The following is an 18819-nucleotide window of genomic DNA, read 5'->3' as shown; positions in this document are numbered from 1 at the left end:
GCAGATGTTTAACCTCAGATTTGTTATAAGATATAACATATCCATTATATTTAACACGTAAATCATTATCTACTCAATATATCTTATATATAATAATCCTGTTAATCAGAACTTAACAAGAATGTTAGTGTGGCTGCTATGAAGCAGGATCATGTATATAAACATACACACACACTGCCAGGGTAATTCTAGAATCCCCAATGCTCAACAGAAATGTACTTCTAAGAATTCATTCTATGGAAAAAGCAAAGCACAAAATACATAATACAAGATTGTTTACTTAAACATTATAAGAACTAGAAACAGTTTAAGAGGCTTTTTAAAAAGTAAATTAGTGAATTAATGACAGAAATAGCAGTTAAGTAATTTGGCATTTTGGGTGACATTTTACATTTTGAATTCTCTTCATTAAGCTTGCTAAAATCTGTAAACTTAAGAAAATTACTATGAAAGAAAATTTCAGCTAGTCTTGCAAGTACTACAGATAGCTGATTAGGCTGATATTCACTGCTACTAATTCAACAGAGATCCTCTGTGAAGTGAGCAAGGATTTCTCTAATACTCAGTTATTTCCAAGATGCTTTCAAGTAATATCTCCAGCCCTAAAGCAGTGATAGACATTTAAGGGCCATTCTTTTTATCGTTCATAGATTCCATCTTTTTTACTAAGGAACATGTACATTATACCTAAGAATTATATTCCTTGATTCCTTCAGTAATTAAAAGGTATCAGTGTAGAGAATCTTACCCTAAGATAATATTCACACGAAGTTCTTTTTTGGTTCTTGAGATGGTCTTCAGTGCAGTAATTTCTGCATCAAACCAAAATCCTCTGTTACTAGGATTTTCTACAGAGTAATTAACCATTACCACATCACCAACATTTAGTTCATTCCATTTCAAATTAGTTCTAGCTCGTGGTCGAAGATCCTTGACATTTATTTCTACAGTACCACTTTCTGGATATCTGAGGAGAGAAAAAGAGAAGAATCATATGCTGCTTATGATTACTACCAAAGACTAAAACTATATGCAACATATATAAAAATCGAATCATTCTTAACTTAAATGACATTTTTTCATGATTTTAATTGCCAGAATAAAGTTCTTCCTAAAATTTTAGTAAGGCATTCTTTGCTAGATTGAGGGGTGCGGTAGGAGAAGATAAAAAACACAAGTTCTTCTTGCTGTGTTTTCTTAATCTAAGCTTAAGAATTACTTTAACAGTGGGCACCTGGGTGGCTCAGTCAGTTGAGCATCCAACTTTGGCTCAGGTTATAATCTCACAGTTCATGAGTTCAAGCCCTGCATCAGGCTCTGTGCTGAGAACTCAGGACCTGGAGCCTGTTTCAGATTCTCCCTCCCTCTCTCTCTCTCTCTCTCTCCCCCCCACTCTCTCCCTCTCTCTCTGCCTTCCCAACCCCCTCCCCCAACTCATGCTCTGTCCATTTTTCCAGGAAGAGAGGTAAAATTCTAGTTCTTACATGTAGTCATGTAGTCTAGCAATGGCAAAAACAAAAAAAAACAAAAAAACTTGTACATATCAGAAAGTGGAACTGTGTGAAGATTCTAGCAGAATCTTGATTTTGTGCTTCTAATGGTAAGCTTAACATAAAAAAACAAAACTGATCTCAACCTAAAGCTTTAGAAGTTTTCTAAATTTTCAGTCCTTATTTCTGGTATCACCAGGCCAAAGACAGCAATGTAACAGTCTGTAATGGTTTCTAAAATTTAAGACCTGTGGCCTTTATGTATTGATTGGGAGTAGGGGGACAAAGAAATGAATAATGTCTGGTTCTTACTCTTGGAAAGCTCAATCTTTTGGGTAGGCCAAACTACTATAATATAATGGTGTTTCTCGAAGCATGATCAACAGAGTCAACATCATCTGGGAACATGTGACAAATACAAATTCTTAGGCTCCACTTTGGATCTAATGAGTCAGATTATCTGGGAATGAGGCCTGACAATTGATTTTCATAAATCCTCTTGGTAACTGAAAAGCATGCTCAAGTCTGATAGCCTAGTGTGCTATAGGAATACAAGAGAATAAGTAGCATACCCTACTGAAACAATATTAAGAAGGTAGAAACTAAGAGTGAAGACCATTAACCCTTAGCCAACTGAGTGGTCTGCTCAAAATGTAAGTGGGCCTGAAGTTGAAAGCATCTCTAGCAGAAAGCCTTGGTTCTTCTGAAGAAACCAAGTACTATAAAGACTATGACTCTCACAGTATATCTAACTCATTTAGAGTAAATGGGTATTAGTCCTAGGTGGGATCTTTAGTTAATCTTCCAATTTAACAAAGTCTCTTCAAATTTTAGTTAACCAAAAAACAAAATCTCAGGATTAGCAAAAGGCCTCAGAGTAGATCTGGTCCATTTACCTTCTTAATGCCTTAATTCCCTTCTACCACAAGCCTTCCAAATAACCACGTAACCTCTGCTTGGACAGTAATGAGGAGACAGGGTTTTTTTGTTTTTTGTTTGTTTGTTTAAATTTATTTAAGAGAGACAGTGCGAGCAGGGGAGGCGCAGAGAGAGAGAATTCCAAGGCAGGCCCTACATCTTCAGCATGGAGCCTAATGCGGGGCTGGAACCTGCAAATCATGAGGTCATGACCAGAGCTGAAACTAGAGTGGCTGCTTCACTGAATGAGCCACCCAGGTGCCTGAAGGGGGCAGTTTTAACCCTAAGAAAACCCATTCTATCATCACGTAGCTCTGATATAGGAAGGAGAGGCTACTTGATACTGGATCAAACATAAGCTTTGGAAAGCATTCTATGCCCAGATTCCATGAAGGAATCCATACACTCTGTCCACAGAAGACTTAATATTTGACGGTCTAAATGTCCGCACCACCCTCAATCCTCTCTTCTAAGTAAAAATACCTTAAATGGATTTCCTTTAACTTATAGAAAAAGGTTTTGAGTCCTTTATCATCCTGGTGTTTCACTGGCTGGGTTTAAATTCCCATTTTAGCTTCCTGCTATTGGGACTCCTTGGGAAATTTCTGTACCCTTACTAAAACTGTCATGTGTAAAATGTAGCTTAATGATAAGTAACTATACGTCACGTGGTTGTTTTGAGAACTAAAATAAGAAGACTTATAAAGTGCTTAAAACAGTACATAATAGGTTAAGTAAATGTCAGTTAAGATATTGTCATCCCGGGGCGCCTGGGTGGCTTAGTCGGTTAAGCGTCCGACTTTCGCTTAGGTCATGATCTCACGGTTCGTGGGTTCGAGCCCCGCGTCGGGCTCTATGCTGACTGCCAGCTCAGAGCCTGCAGCCTGTTTCAGTCTGTGACTGCCTCTCTCTCTGACCCTCCCCTGCTCACGCTGTCTCTCTCTCTCTCCTAGAAATAAATAAAACATTAAAAAAAAAAAAAAAGATATTGTCATCCCACAGAAATAATACTAAAGAAAGAAACTGACGATTACAAAATCAGGTCTATAGCTCTCCTCTTCTCCCATATCAACCTCATTTTTTAATGGTCAAATCTTGGGGCGCCTGCGTGGCTCGGTCAGTTAAGTGTGGGGCTTTAGTTCAGGTCATGATCTCACTATTTGTTGGAGCCTGCATTGGGCTCTGTGCAGACAGCTCAGAACCTGGAGCCTGCTTTGGATTCTGTGTGTGTCTCTCTCTCTCTTTCTCTCTCTCTCCCCTCCCCTGTTCATGCTCTGTCTCTCTCTCTCTATAAACATTTAAAAAATTTTTAATGGTCAAATCTAAATTTAGAAGTCTCTTACACTTGGGGTTTACACACCCATGTTGTTTCACAATGTTTCTGTCACAAAAATAACCAACATGTCTCCCAATCTGTAAAATGAAGAAGTTAAACTAGATTTTTTAGGACTTCTCTAATTTTGAAGTTTCTGAACTTGTTTCCTGCTTCAATATTCTTCAGATCATACAGAAAACTATTCTTTTAGAAGAGATTCCTTTCTCAGCTGTGCTGTAAAAATTATATTTTGTCATCATGACATTATCATGTATTTCTGTATGTTTAATATGAAGAGAACATATTTCAATGGCAAAAAATTCCCCATTTGCCTAAGTTTGTCAAAAATAGATACTAAGAAAGGAAATCTTGTAAAGTAGAAAACTTGACCAAAGTTTCAAATTTGTATATAAAATCATGTTTATCAGAGATAAGGCAAAATAAATCATCCCATACATCAGAGCAAGGGGAATATAAGCTATATTTGCCATGGAAATAAATTTTTTACAATTTCATAACAGAATTATATATACATATACCCTATATGTATATACTAGTCTACAGAAGGTAAGTCACGAAAAGTAAGAATACGTCTTCTAATTCCAGCCACAAAAAGATGCTAAGTCAATGCTATGTATAAACACAAACATGAAAGGAGCATATGAAGCTACTCTTACCAAAATCAAGAGCATGCCAAACACTCAAATATTATTACTCTTTACCTGGGTATCTTAAATCTACAGACATCTTAACACACACAGAATGGGAACACATAAACTCTACTATAATCTCAATTTTCTTCAGATTCATATATCCAACTACATTTCTAACAGATGTCTCAGAAGCACTTCAAATTCAAGGCATCCAAGATGGAATTCCTCTATCCCATAATCTGATGTTCGGTATTCTCCAGAGCAAACTACTGATATTCCGAGAAACTTAGGAATTATCCCCAATTTCTCTTATAATGCCTCCATCCAGTTAATAAGTCCTCTTTATGCTACACCTTTGACACTACTTTAATGTAATTACCTCTTTTGTGAAGACATGCATTTCTCTAAGACTACTGTCAAGGCCCAACATAGCACCCTATCTTTATGATCATACCTCAAAATATTTTGTGAAGTTTGGTAATGGTCTGTTCATAGGCTGAGGGAAAACAAGTATTCTCAAACATTGTTGATGGGAATACAAAGTAGTATTGTCCACTTGTAGAGAGAAATTTAGCAACAACCAGCAAAATTGCCTATGTTTACCTTTTGATCCAGGAATTCTACTTCTAGGAATCCATCCCAAACATAAATAACAAAAATCCCTATGAAAGGACACAGTTGTGGGATGCCTGGGTGGCTCAGTCAGTTGAGTGTCTGACTTTGGGTCAGGTCATGATCTCATGGTTTGAGTTTGAGCTCTGCATTAGGCTCACTGCTGTCAGTCCAGAGCCTGCTCCGGATCCTCTGTCACCTCTATCTCTGCCCCTCCCCCATTCACACTCTCTCAAAAACAAGCTAAAAAGAAAAAAGGACACATACAAAAGACTATTTATATACGTACTATCTATAATAGCAGGGCTAGAAACAATCAAATGTCCATAGTAAAAAACCATTTGAAATATGGGGCGCCTGGGTGGCTTAGTCGGTTAAGCGTCCGACTTTCGCTTAGGTCATGATCTCGCGGTTCATGGGTTCAAGCCCCACGTCGGGCTCTGTGCTGACTGCCAGCTCAGAGCCTGGAGCCTGTTTCAGTCTGTGACTGCCTCTCTCTCTGACCCTCCCCTCCTCATGCTGTCTTTCTCTCTCTCCAAGAAATAAATAAAACATTAAAAAAAGTTAAAAAAAAAAGAAAACCATTTGAAATAACATATGGTACAATTACATAATGGAATATTATGTTCCTACAAAAAGGAATAGAATTGGCTACAGTGAAGTAATATATATGGAGAGCTATTTAGTAACTTAAAAAAAAAGATGCAAACAGATTTATAGTGTGCTACTTTATACCTAATAAGTGTGCAGAGATACAAAATAAAAATACACTTGTATACATATACAAATAGATGTGAGTGTATGTATGTATATATGTTTATATTTTGAAACAGAAAGATAAACCAAAACTAATAAACATAGTTACTATAAAAAGAGGTAAGAAATAGAAGAAACCAGGATGGATACTTCTTCTATTCATGTATCTTGTTCGGGAGATTTACCTATAGACCATGTAATGTTTGTCACAATTATAAAAGCAAAATATTAAAAATGCAAGAAATTCCTTAAAATTAAAAGCATGGTGGCTTCATTACATAGGTAGGAACCATTACAACTGACTTTAAAAACACTAAATTAATAGTACACATCCTATACAGGGTTGTTTCCTAAGGACATAAAGTAAAAAACAAAAGCACCAACTTTCCAGTAATCATATTGTTTGCAGTATTACTGCTGCCTATTCTGAAACTATAATGAATAGGATAAAGGAAATCAATGGTGTTATTAGGAACCATGCTTTTCAAGACAAGAGAAAATATAATAAGTGGAAGATTAAGGAGATTAAATTATAACCCTTTAAATTTAACTGGAAATAGTATCAATAATATAAACCTATGGTATATTTAGTATACCTAAACGTGTCCAATCAGAAGACCTAAAAACATGATTAAACAAGTACGGAGCAGCCCAGACTGTGCACTCTAAATACCATCTCTAAAAAGAACTAGGACTCCTTGAAGAAATGGCTGAATCCAAGCGTATACAGGAAATAGAAGAGCTTGGGATTCCTGCTGTACCTAATTGAAAAAGCCCTCAAGAACTGTTGTGAAATTCAACCTGAAGGAGCCTCCCCAGGCCGGAGATGGGACAATTTGGGCACCAAGAGCTTTAAAACATATGTTGAAATCTATTCATAATGATACTTAAAAGTCTTGCTGACCAACCTCTGGAGGATGATAAAGAAATTACTCTTAACACTAAAAAAGTTCAGGAATCAATAGTTTATCCTTTTATATATGAACCAACTGCTTGTTAAAGGAAGTTCTTTATGGAAGAATTATAGCTAGTAAATGAGGGAAAGATAGAAAGCGGTATCATCCTTTTTGTAAGACAACAAAATAGTAGATTAAGGTAAAGATGAATGGCTCCAGACCATTCAAAGCTAATGGCAAATTTAACAATAAATGGATCAGGATGACAACACCGAAATCTTAAGACAAAAACAAAAAAAAGAGAATAAGACTCAGGTATTATGTGCCTCCCCATATCTTACAAAAGATAAGTAAACATTCTCTCTCAACTAGTCTTATCAAATAAGGAATTTGAATCCAATCAAACCTCTAGATAGAAGTATATAAGCTTTCAGGAAACTAACATTAACAGAAGAAAAGTTAAATACCACTGCAGGAATGTAATCAGAAAAGCCCAGACTTTGAAAACTGAATAAACTGTCACTTGCCTTGAACAAATAAATTAGCAAGAGAGAAAAATGGGTGAAATCTGTAGGTTGAGACTTAACCTATTAATTAAATGCAATCGGTAGATCTTGCTTTTGATCCTTATTTGGACAACATAAATCTATTTTTTTGAAAAGACCAGACTATTTGACTGGTCATTTTATATTCATGAATCATTACAAATTTCATGTGGGATTTGTTGGCTTGTTAGGGTCCCTAAGACTATCTCCACGTTCAGTGGAGAAACTCACAGGACTCTTTTTTCACAGGACAGTATAAGGTTGTTTCTATGGCTATGATTTACTGCAGTGAAAGAATACGAAGCAAAATCAGCAAAGGAAAAAAGGCACATGCAGTGAAATCAGAGGAAATCAAGTACAAGCTCAGAATCCTCTCCCAGTGGAGTCACACAAAATGTGCCTAATTCCTCCAGCAACAAATTATGACAACACATGTGAAATGTTATCTACCAGGGATATGCAGTAAAGAATACTCAAGATTTTTTTCAGGGGCTGGTCACATAAGCACTCAATTCCTAGCACGTACCAAAATTCCAGACTCCCAGAAGCAGGTGTTTCGCATAAACCATACTGTTTGCAGTTTAGACACATTAAGTTTGGTTTTTTTAGGTCAGGAAATGGGGAGAATCCTCCTGAAAGCTAATTTCTCAAACATCGGCCAAAGGTCCACTGCACAAACAGACCTTTTAAAGGATATCAGCCTGATATCTGATATGTTAGCTCTTTTCTTATATACTTTAAAAATAATCCTGTAGCTATTTTGCCAGTTGAATGCCCTGAGATATTAAGATGAAGGTGAACCTTTAAAAGATATAAAGAGTTGGGCTAGATAGGAAAAGCCCTTACTTAGACCATGTTGATCCATCACTTTGAAAGAAGAAAGGAGGAGAGTTGGGCAAGAAAAGAACCAGCATGTAGTACAATTCTGACAAAGTCTTGACTGGCTAGTCCAACAGTGAGCCCTGTGCAGAAAACGACTACGTGGTCTCATAGTGAGCAGAAACTGTCAGGCCACACTTACTAACAGGTTGGAGAATGTCAGGAGAGTGTGGTCTTGGCTCTAACACTGTAGCAGATATCTAAAGTGCTGTTGCTAAAAGTTATCAGCTAAGTGCACTCATTCTTTGCAGCTGGTTGTTTTTGTTTTTTGTTTTCTGAAGGGGGCAGTGCACTCACCATAGCTACTAAGGCCATCTATAAGGCCATTTACTGGCTGAGATGAGGTAAGGCTTGGGGTTTGTTTTAAAATAACCCAGTGGCGCTTGAGGATGCTGGTTTAGATTAAATAAGATTGGCTAGGAGTTCATAATGGTTGAAGGTAGGGCATGGGTTTATTATAATGTTCTCTCAATCTCTGAATAAATTTAAAGATTTCTATAATAAATAATACAATGCTTTGTGGTTCAAGTTAAAATCCAAACAAAAGGCTCATCCTGCTTTTTCAGTTTTCCTATATATGTACAAAATCCAAAAAATTAACACTCAAGGCTTATTATGAGGACAAATCCACCATAGCCCTAGCCCACCATATTCCTGTTTCATATTCCCCAGATGCAACTATTTTCAATTCTTAGCCATTTCTTTTATCAACATCTGTATTTTTTTAGTAACATGCGTAAACTCTGCTTTCTTACTTTAAACTATTATTCTACCCAGCCCCCAATGTACAGTTCACTTGTCTCCATTCTCCTCTTCCTTATAATTGCTAACACATAGCACTGCTTTAAGTGTGCACATATATTTACAACTCTTAGGACAGAAGTATGCTATTCTATCCCCATTTTACAGATGAGGCACAGAGGTTTTCTGGACAGGAGCAGGAAGCAGAAACATGATTCCAACTCGGATTATCTGGCTCTAAACTCATTCTCCTTCAAGGACCCACAAACTTTTTCTCGCCTTTTTTTTTCTTTAATGTTTTGTTTATTTTTGAGAGAGAGAGAGAGTGAGAGAGCCCGGGAGAGGCAGAAAGAAAGATGAAGAATCCAAAGCAGGCTTGGAGATGTCAGGGCAGAGCCTCACATGGGGGCTTCAACTCACCAGCTGTGAGATCATGACCAGACCCGAAATCAAGAGTCAGATGCTTAACCAAATGAGCTACCCAGGTGCCCCAAACTTTTTGTTGCTCTTAAGAATATTATACAAATTTGTAAAACAATTTTTTTCGATTTTTAAAACATGTTATGTAGTTAATCACAAGGAAATAAAGTATGCTTTAATACTTTCTTCCACAATTTTGTTTTGTTTCTTAACTCTTCTGTGTTTATCATTACTTTATCTCCATCCTGTCACTGTTGTTAAAACTCCTGTACATTCAGACATTTCAGGCACTTAACCAATCTTTCAGGCTTTAAAACATCTTTTTTAGAGACCTCATCCTAGTTTAACTTGGATAGCTTGCTCTGTAAGCCTACACCTGTTCCAGAGCTTCATGCTGGGATCTTCTTTCATTACTTCCTATTTTCTTGACACTGTCTCCTTCTTCCTTGGTTTAAACCTTGAGTAGGGTGGGAGTAGTTAAAATGCTCTTTCATATAAATTAACCAATTCTCTTGTTCTCAGTTTATTCCATATGCCTACCTCCAAAGTCCCTGGTAAATCCAAGGCCTGAGCCTTCCAAAGGTTCTTCAATGCCAAGTTAGTTGCTTGTGGTTGGCTTCTCATCCTTTAGGCTCCAGTTTTCTCTGGCCTGCTAAGTTAGGTATCAGTTACCCATTAGCTTCTTACCTTCCAAAAGTTAGCTGCTTTCTTTTCTGTGTCTTTTACTCCTATCCCATTTGTTATGCTTGGAGCTTTTTGCATTTATTCTTTTACTGTCTTCTAGGAGGGTTTAAGAAGTCAAAACAAACAGGCATCTTAATCTGCCATGTTTAAACGAAAGTCTTTATTCACCTTTAGTTTTAGGGCTTACTACTCACCATAAACCTCCTACACTCCAGCCACAGTTATCTACTCTCAAGTAACCCTGTTATGTTTCCTACTTATCCTTGTTACCCTGCTATTCTCCTTCAGGAATATAAAAGGTATCTCCTCTACCTTGTACTCTCAGAGCGCTAGGTACTCTAAAAGCTAGGGGTGCATATTTCTATCACAGTAGTTAGATTGTAAAACAGCAGGTTTTCATTGAAGAACAGGTACCATGCTCAAACTTAAGTGTGTCTGGGATACACCAGGTCTAAATGGTAAAGTCTGCTTTTATATAACTAACACTCTTAATCAACTGTAATAAAATATGATTACTATATTTCAAACAGATCCTCTTGGGTCTTCTTCCTTGAGCTAGATAGTTAAGCAGGACCACAAAATTCTATGAGGAGCTAATACAGGTTTTTTAAAGATTATTGTTTTTGCTGTTCTTAAAAACAAAAAACCTGGGGGCACCTGGGTAGCTCAGTTGGTTAAGCGTCCAACTTCGGCTCAGGGCATTATCTCACAGTGAGTTCGAGACCTGCATTGAGCTCTGTGCCAAGAGCTCAGAGCCTGGAGCCTGCTTCAGATTCTGTGTCTCCTTCTCTCTCTGCCCTTCCCCCACTCATGCTCCGTCTGTCTCTCAAAAAATGAATGTAAAAAGAAAAACAAATAACAAATAACCTGTAGTACTTCAACTGTTAATTATGCCAGAATTCAAGATAGCTATAGGCAGTCCCCAACACACCATTCTTCCCATCCCCTGAGGTCTAATGTATGGCTGAAGACAACCTCTGCACATTGGTCCAAGCTGCTGACTTTCTTCAGCATTTGCACAGAGGAAAACTGTGTAGGAGACTGAAATATTTTGGAAAGTGCTGGAAGCCTGAAAAAATTCTAAAACAGGACTGAAGATATGCTCAAAGACTGAAACACAGAGAGGTAAGAATCTATCAAGGCCAACTTTACCTACACAGTGCTGAGGGCCAACTCTATAACCTTTCAGAAGTATGAAACTAGGGTTCTTTTTTCTCCTGTATTACATGACTTCCTGTTCTCAGAACCTAAAGTCAAGGTTTTATTCTAATAAAAGATAAATCATTCTAGTTAGCTACTTGCTTTCTTTAGAGTTTAGACTACTAAAATAAGCTTAAAAATCCTTAAGCTTAGGAGTGCCTGGGTGGCTCAGTGGTTAAATGCTCAATTTCAGCTCAGGTCCTGATATCATGGTTTGGGAGTACAAGCCCTGCATTAGGCTCTGGGCTGTCAGCACGTATCCTTCAGATCCTGTCCCTCCGTCTCTCTTTCTCTCTCAAAAATAAACACTGAGAAAAAAAAATTATTTTTTTTAAATGTTTTATTTTCATTTTTGAGAGAGAGAGAGAGAGCAAGCGAGCGAGCAGGGGAGGGTCAGAGAGAGCGGGAGACACAGAATCCGAAGCAGGCTCCAGGCTCTGAGCTGCCAGCACAGAGCCCGATGTGGGGCTTCAACCCATGAATGGTGAGATCATGACCTGAGCCGAAGCCACGTGCTCAACCGACTGAGCCACCCAGGCACCCGAGAAAAAAAAAATTATTAAAAAATCCTTAAGCCTATTGTTGAATCGTTATGTTATACACCTGAAACTATTAAAACATTGTATGTTAACTATATTTAAATTAAAATTTTTAAAAATCCCTAAGCTTAAGTTTCTTAGTAACATTTTCATTGCTCCAAATATTTGGTTATCTTTTAGAGCTATCCTTCAGAGTGCATGCTTTTGATTACTCTAAAATATGTGAAATCTTAGCAAAAGCCAAGTCTGTTTTTAATTGACAAAACAATCACTAAGTAAAGTCAGGAGTTAAATTTCAGGGGAAATGAGCATTATTCTTCAAAAACAGACTTATTACTACATTTCTTTACATGGCTTGTAGGCTAACACTAATTTTAGACTCAAACTGTATTAACAAAGTGGTATCACTGAAACTTTCCTTCAAAACATGGCTTCCTACAGCCAACACGCTTAAATAAGAACACCATTCACCTGGAGGCATGTTCTAGTTTAGCAAATCTTTAATGTTATACTGCATGCAAAAAGCATTTCTTATTCTAATTGATAACATAACTAAGTTTCATACCTTAAATGCAAAGCATACTCAGACAATTAAGAATAACTTATAATCGCTTATAGTAGGGCTTTACATATTACATGGAAATAAATCTAATTTGTATAATACATTAACAATTGTAGATAACTATTTTAATAATATAAACAACATAATTATGTTAAATACCTATGTTAAAGATTAAACTCTATTATTTAAGAGTACCTACTTAACCTGGCTTTATCAATAAATGAAATGCAGAAAGTTTGATTCTATGATTACTGAGTACTTTTCAAGGTTATTAGGGGAAAAAAAGCATAGGCCAAGTAGATATTTAGATGAAGAAATTAAAACTGCAAGAATTCAAACAAAACACTTAGCAATAAACCAAAGACCTAGAATAAAAACCAAATTCTGATTCTCATGTCTGAACTATAAAAGAACTACCACTCTGAATAGTTAACATGTCTCTGAGTCACCTATTTGAAAACCAGATTCCTGCGTCCTACCCCAGGCCTACCCTATACAGGAGTGGGGGTGGGTTTGGTGTCCCTCTGGAATCGGGTGTTAACATTTTAAACACCTTTCCTCCATGAATCTCAAGTGCTGCTGACCAGCCTTTTGAGAAACACTAATGTAAAGAGTTGATGTATAAATTTAAAAAGGTGAGGGTGCCTTGGTGGCTCAGTTGGCTGAGCTTTTTGATTCTGGCTCAGATTATGATCCCAAGGTTTGGGATCAAGCCCTACACTGGGCTCTGTGCTGAGCACAGAGCCTGCTTGAGGTTCTCTGTCTCCCTCTGCGTCTCCCCTATTCCCATGCACACTCTAAAATTAAAAAAGAAAAGGTGAAATCAATATGTAAAGTCATTCTTCTCAGCACTAAGTGATCTTATAACACAACAGAAGCGCAATGATAAAGTCAGAGCCCTAACTTCTGCCCTTCTTTTGATTATAATCCATTCAGAACATGGCATGTCAGAGAAAGTTGGGAGGAAATATTCTAAGTCTTTAGTAAATATATTACTAAAAAACTAACAGCCATGTAACAATGGGGCAGATTGGACCTCTCATTCTTGCACCCTATACTCAATACCAACAGGACACTGACTTGATTAAAAAAATCTTCTACTCTCTCTCATCAAAACCCAGAAACCATTACATTTTGAAACTGCTTAAAATATTTTTGGGGCTCCTTCAGAAACAGATCACTACATCAATACAGTCAAGAAAATCAATGTTGTTCCTTTATAGAAAAACTACTTTTATCTAAAAATATCACTTGATTTTATTCAGAACTGGCTCATTGACTTCTATTTGCAATAATGAAGGCTACTCAAAGGCATGCACCACAGAGTAGGAATAGCTTGAAAAATCTTAAAGAATGCTGAAAGCAATGATAACATTATCCTAGGACACTTGCCAGATGACCTTTTAATTACAGCCTAGCATGAGCTACCCTCCAAGTCCTAAGTGATGCTATGGCATTTCCATTTGCTTTCAATCCAACAGTAGAGCCTGGGTACTGTAAAAAACAGCAGTTTAACCTATTTAAAAAATCATGTAACACTAATGAGCTATGGATTCTCCCCACAGAAAAAAGGCACAAAGGCATTTATGGGCAGGTAAAGAACTTTGGTTCAAGGTATCTATTCTGCAAAAAGCATTATAATTGGAGAGACTGACAGAAAACATTTTAATTTTGTAAACAGCCCTATATACAATACAGGGTATTTCATGAGCATGTGTCTCTCAAAATTATAGTATGGTAGAGTGGTAGCCAAGTATGTGCTTTCTTAAATTGGGATCTACCACTTACTAGTTGTCCAACATTAAGCAAGTTACTCTCCTAAATCTCAGTTATTTCCACTTAACATATAAAAAAATATCTACCTCACTGAGTTTTTATAAGGATTACATAAGGACTTTATAAGGATTACACAAAACAATTGTTAGAATAATACTGTACAAGATAAGACTGTCAGGCACTGTACAAGATAATTATTAAATTAAGCTATGATACTTTAAAAGAATACTTCGTAATAATTTACTAAAAAGTCAAAACAAAAAGAACCTGTTTCTGAGATAAACTGACATGCTATTTTAAGTGGGAGCATTATAAGAGAATGGATGAAAACTCTTAGCAATGTTTAAGGATTTCAACTTTGCTGAATAATTACTCATTCTTTTTTTTATATATAGTTTATTTTTGAGACAGAAAGAGACAGAACATGAGTGGGGGAGGGTCAGAAAGAGAGGGAGACACAGAAACTGAAACAGGCTACAGGCTCTGAGTTAGCTGTCAGCACAGAAGCACAACGTGGGGCTCAAACCACGAACTGCAAGATCTTGACCTGAGTCGAAGTCGGATGCTTAACTGAGCCACCCAGGCACCCCAATAATTACTCATTCTTAACACATGGTATAGAAGGGGCACCTGGCTGGCTCACTGGAGCATGCAACTCTTGATCTCCAGGTTGTGAGTTCAAGCCCTATGTTGGTGTAGAAATTACTTAAAAATAAAATCTTAAAAAAAAAATAACTTCCATAAACATTTTCCTTGTTTACATATATACTTTCTTATTCAAACTATTAGGTGTTTTCTAGGTTACTCTTCTCTTCATAGAAATCAGCTAAAATTTAGAAATCATGATCTCTAAAAGGGGAACACTTTTGCACTACTGGTAGGAATGCAAACTGATGCAGCCACTCTGGAAAACACTATGAAATTTCCTCAAAAAACTAAAAACAGAGCTACCCTATGGCCCAGCAATTGCACTATTAGGTATTTACCCAAAAGATTAAAAAAATGCTGATTCAAAGGGGCATATGCACCCCAATGTTTATACCAGCACTATCAACAACAGTTAATAACTTCCAAATTATGGAAAGAGTCCAAATGTCCATCAACTGACAATGGATAAAGATATGGTGTGTACATATATACATATGTGCACACACACACGTGCACACACACACACACATACACACAATGGACTATTACTCCGTGATCAGAAAGAATGAAATCTTGCTATTTGCAACAATGTGGATGGAAAGAGAATGTATTATACAAAGTCAGTCAGAGAAAGACAAATATATGATTTCACTCATGTGGAATTTAAGAAACAACAGATGAACACAGGGGAAGAGAAGGAAAAATGAGATAAAAACAGAGAGAGAGGCAAACCATAAAGAGTTTTTGTGAGCTGTATAAATTTATTTTTTTTAATTTTTGTTAATGTTTATTTTTGAGAGGACAGAGTGTGAGTGGGGGAGGGGGAGAGAGAGACAGAGAGACAGAAAGACAGAGAGAGGGACACAGACTCAGCACAGAGCCCAATGCAGGCTTGAACCCACAAACCGTGAGATCAGGACCTGAGCCAAAGTCAGACACTTAACCAACTGAGCCACCCAGGCATCCCAACAGACTCTTAAATACAGAGAATAAACTGATAGATGATGGAGGGGATTTGGGTGGGGTGATGGGCTAAACAGGTGATGGGCATTAAAGGAGGGCATTTGTTGGGATGAGCACTGGGTGTTAAATGTAAGTGATAAATCACTAAATTCTCCTGAAACCATTATTCCACTATATGTTAACTAACTAGGGTTTAAATTAAAAAAAAAAATTAAGATCTGTAAATTAGACTATGAAGTATAATAAAGCAGTAAAGGAAGCAAACTGCCAACAGGAATAAGTATTCTCAAATTCACCTGTTTAACTAACCAAAGGTGCATAGTGAACCTTAGAAGCAAGAAGGTATCAGAAAAGATTTTGAGATCTAGTTTAACCCTAGGTCAAATTCAGAAAGCTGCCAGAAGAACTGGATGTATAATTAGGAGCCTAATTTAACAGAAAAACCAGTACCAGTTTCATAACAAATATTCAACCAGGACAGAGTATTTCCTCCCACTCAAGGAGTTTAACAACACATCATAATAGATCAATTTCCTATAAATACATTATGGACACTGCTTCTCATGCACAGTTAGACCTGACAATGAATGCACAGTGGAACATAGTTCCTCAAAGTTACATATAGATAATTTAGCACGATGAAATAGCATCTCTTTTAGAAAAAGACAATTCTATTAATTTTGTCTATATGAAAAAAAAAGGAAAAATCAACAAGCCACAAACCACCTAGACATGTATAAAATAAGGACAAACAGACTCCTCAAGTATTACATATCACCTTTGGTCTTTAATAAACTATATTTAACTCAAATTGTCACATCAACCCTTTTCCCATATTGCTCTTTAGTCACAAGTGTCTAATAGCTGCATTTCTAACAAGTGGTTCTGATGCTCCAAGCCAAGGAATATATTTTACAGAGAAACACTAACCTAAAGGCAGTGGCTCTCAACCATGGCTCCACACTAGAATCACAAGAAAACTTCCGAAAACACCAATGTCTGGAAGTCCCTCAGAACAATCATACCATAAGTTCTGGAGGCTTGAGAACCGCTAGACTAATTATTTAAAATAACTCTAAACCAAATCCACTGAGAACAGATATTGCTTAATACAAAAGAATTTTAGACCTTATCTGCTGATAAAGCAGCCAAATAAGGAGTAAAGATTAAATTCAGGTATGGTGGCCTCAACTGCTTACATACCTATGGTTAAACTCAACAAAAAAGTTATATGTATGCTGTCTGCTTTAAATCCCAGGTAAAGTCTAAGGTAAGACTTTAGGTCATACAAAATGGTTGACTTAGACGGCAACAGAAATGTAGGTTACTACCAATCCCATGTATCATGTTTAGGCCGAGTGGCAATATTGCGTATTGGTTAACTCTTAGGCTCTGGAGTAAGACCATTTAATAGATATTAACTTTGGCAAGTTACATAATTAAGCCTTGGTATTTTTATATGGGAGTTAATGTAACTAAGATTGTAGTTATGCTAATGATTACATGAGCATCCATGTAAGAAGTTACTTCAGAGCCTAGCAGCTAAGATTTAACATAATCTAAATCACTGCAAGCTATGCCATACACTTACTACCCAGACATTAACCTACCAGAAACAGTAAAGAAATTCTTGTCCTTTCCATGTTTACTTCTCCCCCTTCAATCAACATCAGGGTGTTTATTATTACAAGACTGTAGTCAGACCTTGTGAATTTAGATATTCAGGAAACATAGTTAAGTGTTAAACTTTAAATATTTTACCTAGAAAGAATAGTTGATGGAAATAAATACAACTTTTAGAAAACTTATACAGTATAAGCTTATATGCAATAAGAGAAAATTTCATGTTCTCTCCCTTTTCTTTAACTATTTAACCATTTCATAATTTTTAAATGCCTGTATTACCTTGACATTTGCTCATTTTTGAATCCCCTCCCCTTTTGTTTTCGGTCCAAAATACCACTAAAAATAGATTTTCAACAGGCATAGCCTCTCCCCAATAATCATGGCTTGGGGAGAAAAAGTGGTAGCTCTCTTCACAGCCATGTTGTACATTCTCATTAACAGGATACATTAAAAAAAATTTTTTTTAATGTTTTATTTATTTCTGAGAGAGAGAGACAGAGAGAGAGAGAGAGAGAAGGAACAGGGGAGGGCCAGAGGGAGGGAGACACAGAATGCGAAACAGCCTCCAGGCTCTGAGCAAGCTGTCAGCATAGAGCCCCATGCGGGGCTCAAACCCACGAACCACGAGATCATGACCTGAGACGAGGCCAGACACTCAACCGACTGAGCCACCCACAGGCGCCCCAATAGGATGCTTTTAAAAAACCTTAAAGAGGATTTCAGAATCCCTTGAAATCTAAATCTCTCAAGTATAAATTCAGTATTTTCTACTGTCAACTCTTTTTCCCCCAAGTATTTACTAGCTGGGTTGAGCTCTAAAAATACAAGGCCCTTGCTAAGACCCCCTCAAACCAACAAATATCTACTATGGACCAGGCACTTTGATGTTAACTCCACATGTCTGCTTGACGTTATTTGAAGGAAGATGTGAATCATAAAGCAACAGGCCTAATCTAGGCCTTACAACTGACAAACTATAAAATCTTCACTAGAAGTCCTCAATAATTCAGTCTATGCTCATCAAGGAATCTATAAAAACTTGTAAAACTTAAAATATTTCATATAAATCTCTTAACCTGGTTTTTATGAGCTTACAATGTTTTAATCTGTAATTTTTTAAGGAAAAGTGAAGATTATGAAAACAAATTATTTTACTTATGTTTTTAGAAGCATGTCCACCACTAGATTTTATTTGGCTTTTTGAGGTTCCTTGGTCTCATGCACCTCCCAGTCCTGGCTAAATGACAGCTTGCTGAAATTACACTACTAAACTCAGTTTTGGAGATATGATTATTAATTAAGCAGATTACTTTCAATTTACTATTACAGGAGGGAAATGAGGTTAGTTCACCAAGGAAGATGACAACTAGTAACCAGTATCATAAATGGAATGAAATGGTAGCCGGTAAGTACTTAACACCTATTTAAGTAAACTGAAGCATTAAAAAACTGAGAACTTCTGTCACAGAAGTAAAAACGATACCTGAAGTTAGGGGTCACCTAATCCAGTTTCTCAAACTTTATAAGTTCTTTTTGCAATGTAACATCTCTACTAATTCTCCCAGTCTATGAAGTTGAAGATAGCCAATGCTTGTT

The 18819-nt window shown here is 36.8% G+C and overlaps 1 protein-coding gene across 2 annotated transcripts in view; it reads right to left on the bottom strand.

The window, feature by feature from the left end:
- The window catches only part of UHRF2 (ubiquitin like with PHD and ring finger domains 2), an 84667-nt gene that overhangs the window by 45152 nt on the left and 20696 nt on the right, over positions 1–18819 (bottom strand). For both annotated transcript variants that reach the window (XM_039217114.1, XM_039217113.1), the window contains exon 4: positions 749–967. In XM_039217114.1, the coding sequence (XP_039073045.1) occupies positions 749–967 (219 nt within the window). The remainder of the gene's footprint in view (positions 1–748; positions 968–18819) is intronic.

Source organism: Hyaena hyaena, unplaced genomic scaffold (genome assembly GCF_003009895.1).
Source record: "Hyaena hyaena isolate Hyena2069 unplaced genomic scaffold, ASM300989v1 scaffold_675, whole genome shotgun sequence".
Taxonomy (NCBI): Eukaryota; Metazoa; Chordata; class Mammalia; order Carnivora; family Hyaenidae; genus Hyaena; species Hyaena hyaena.
This window is presented reverse-complemented; position numbering and strand designations above follow the sequence as displayed.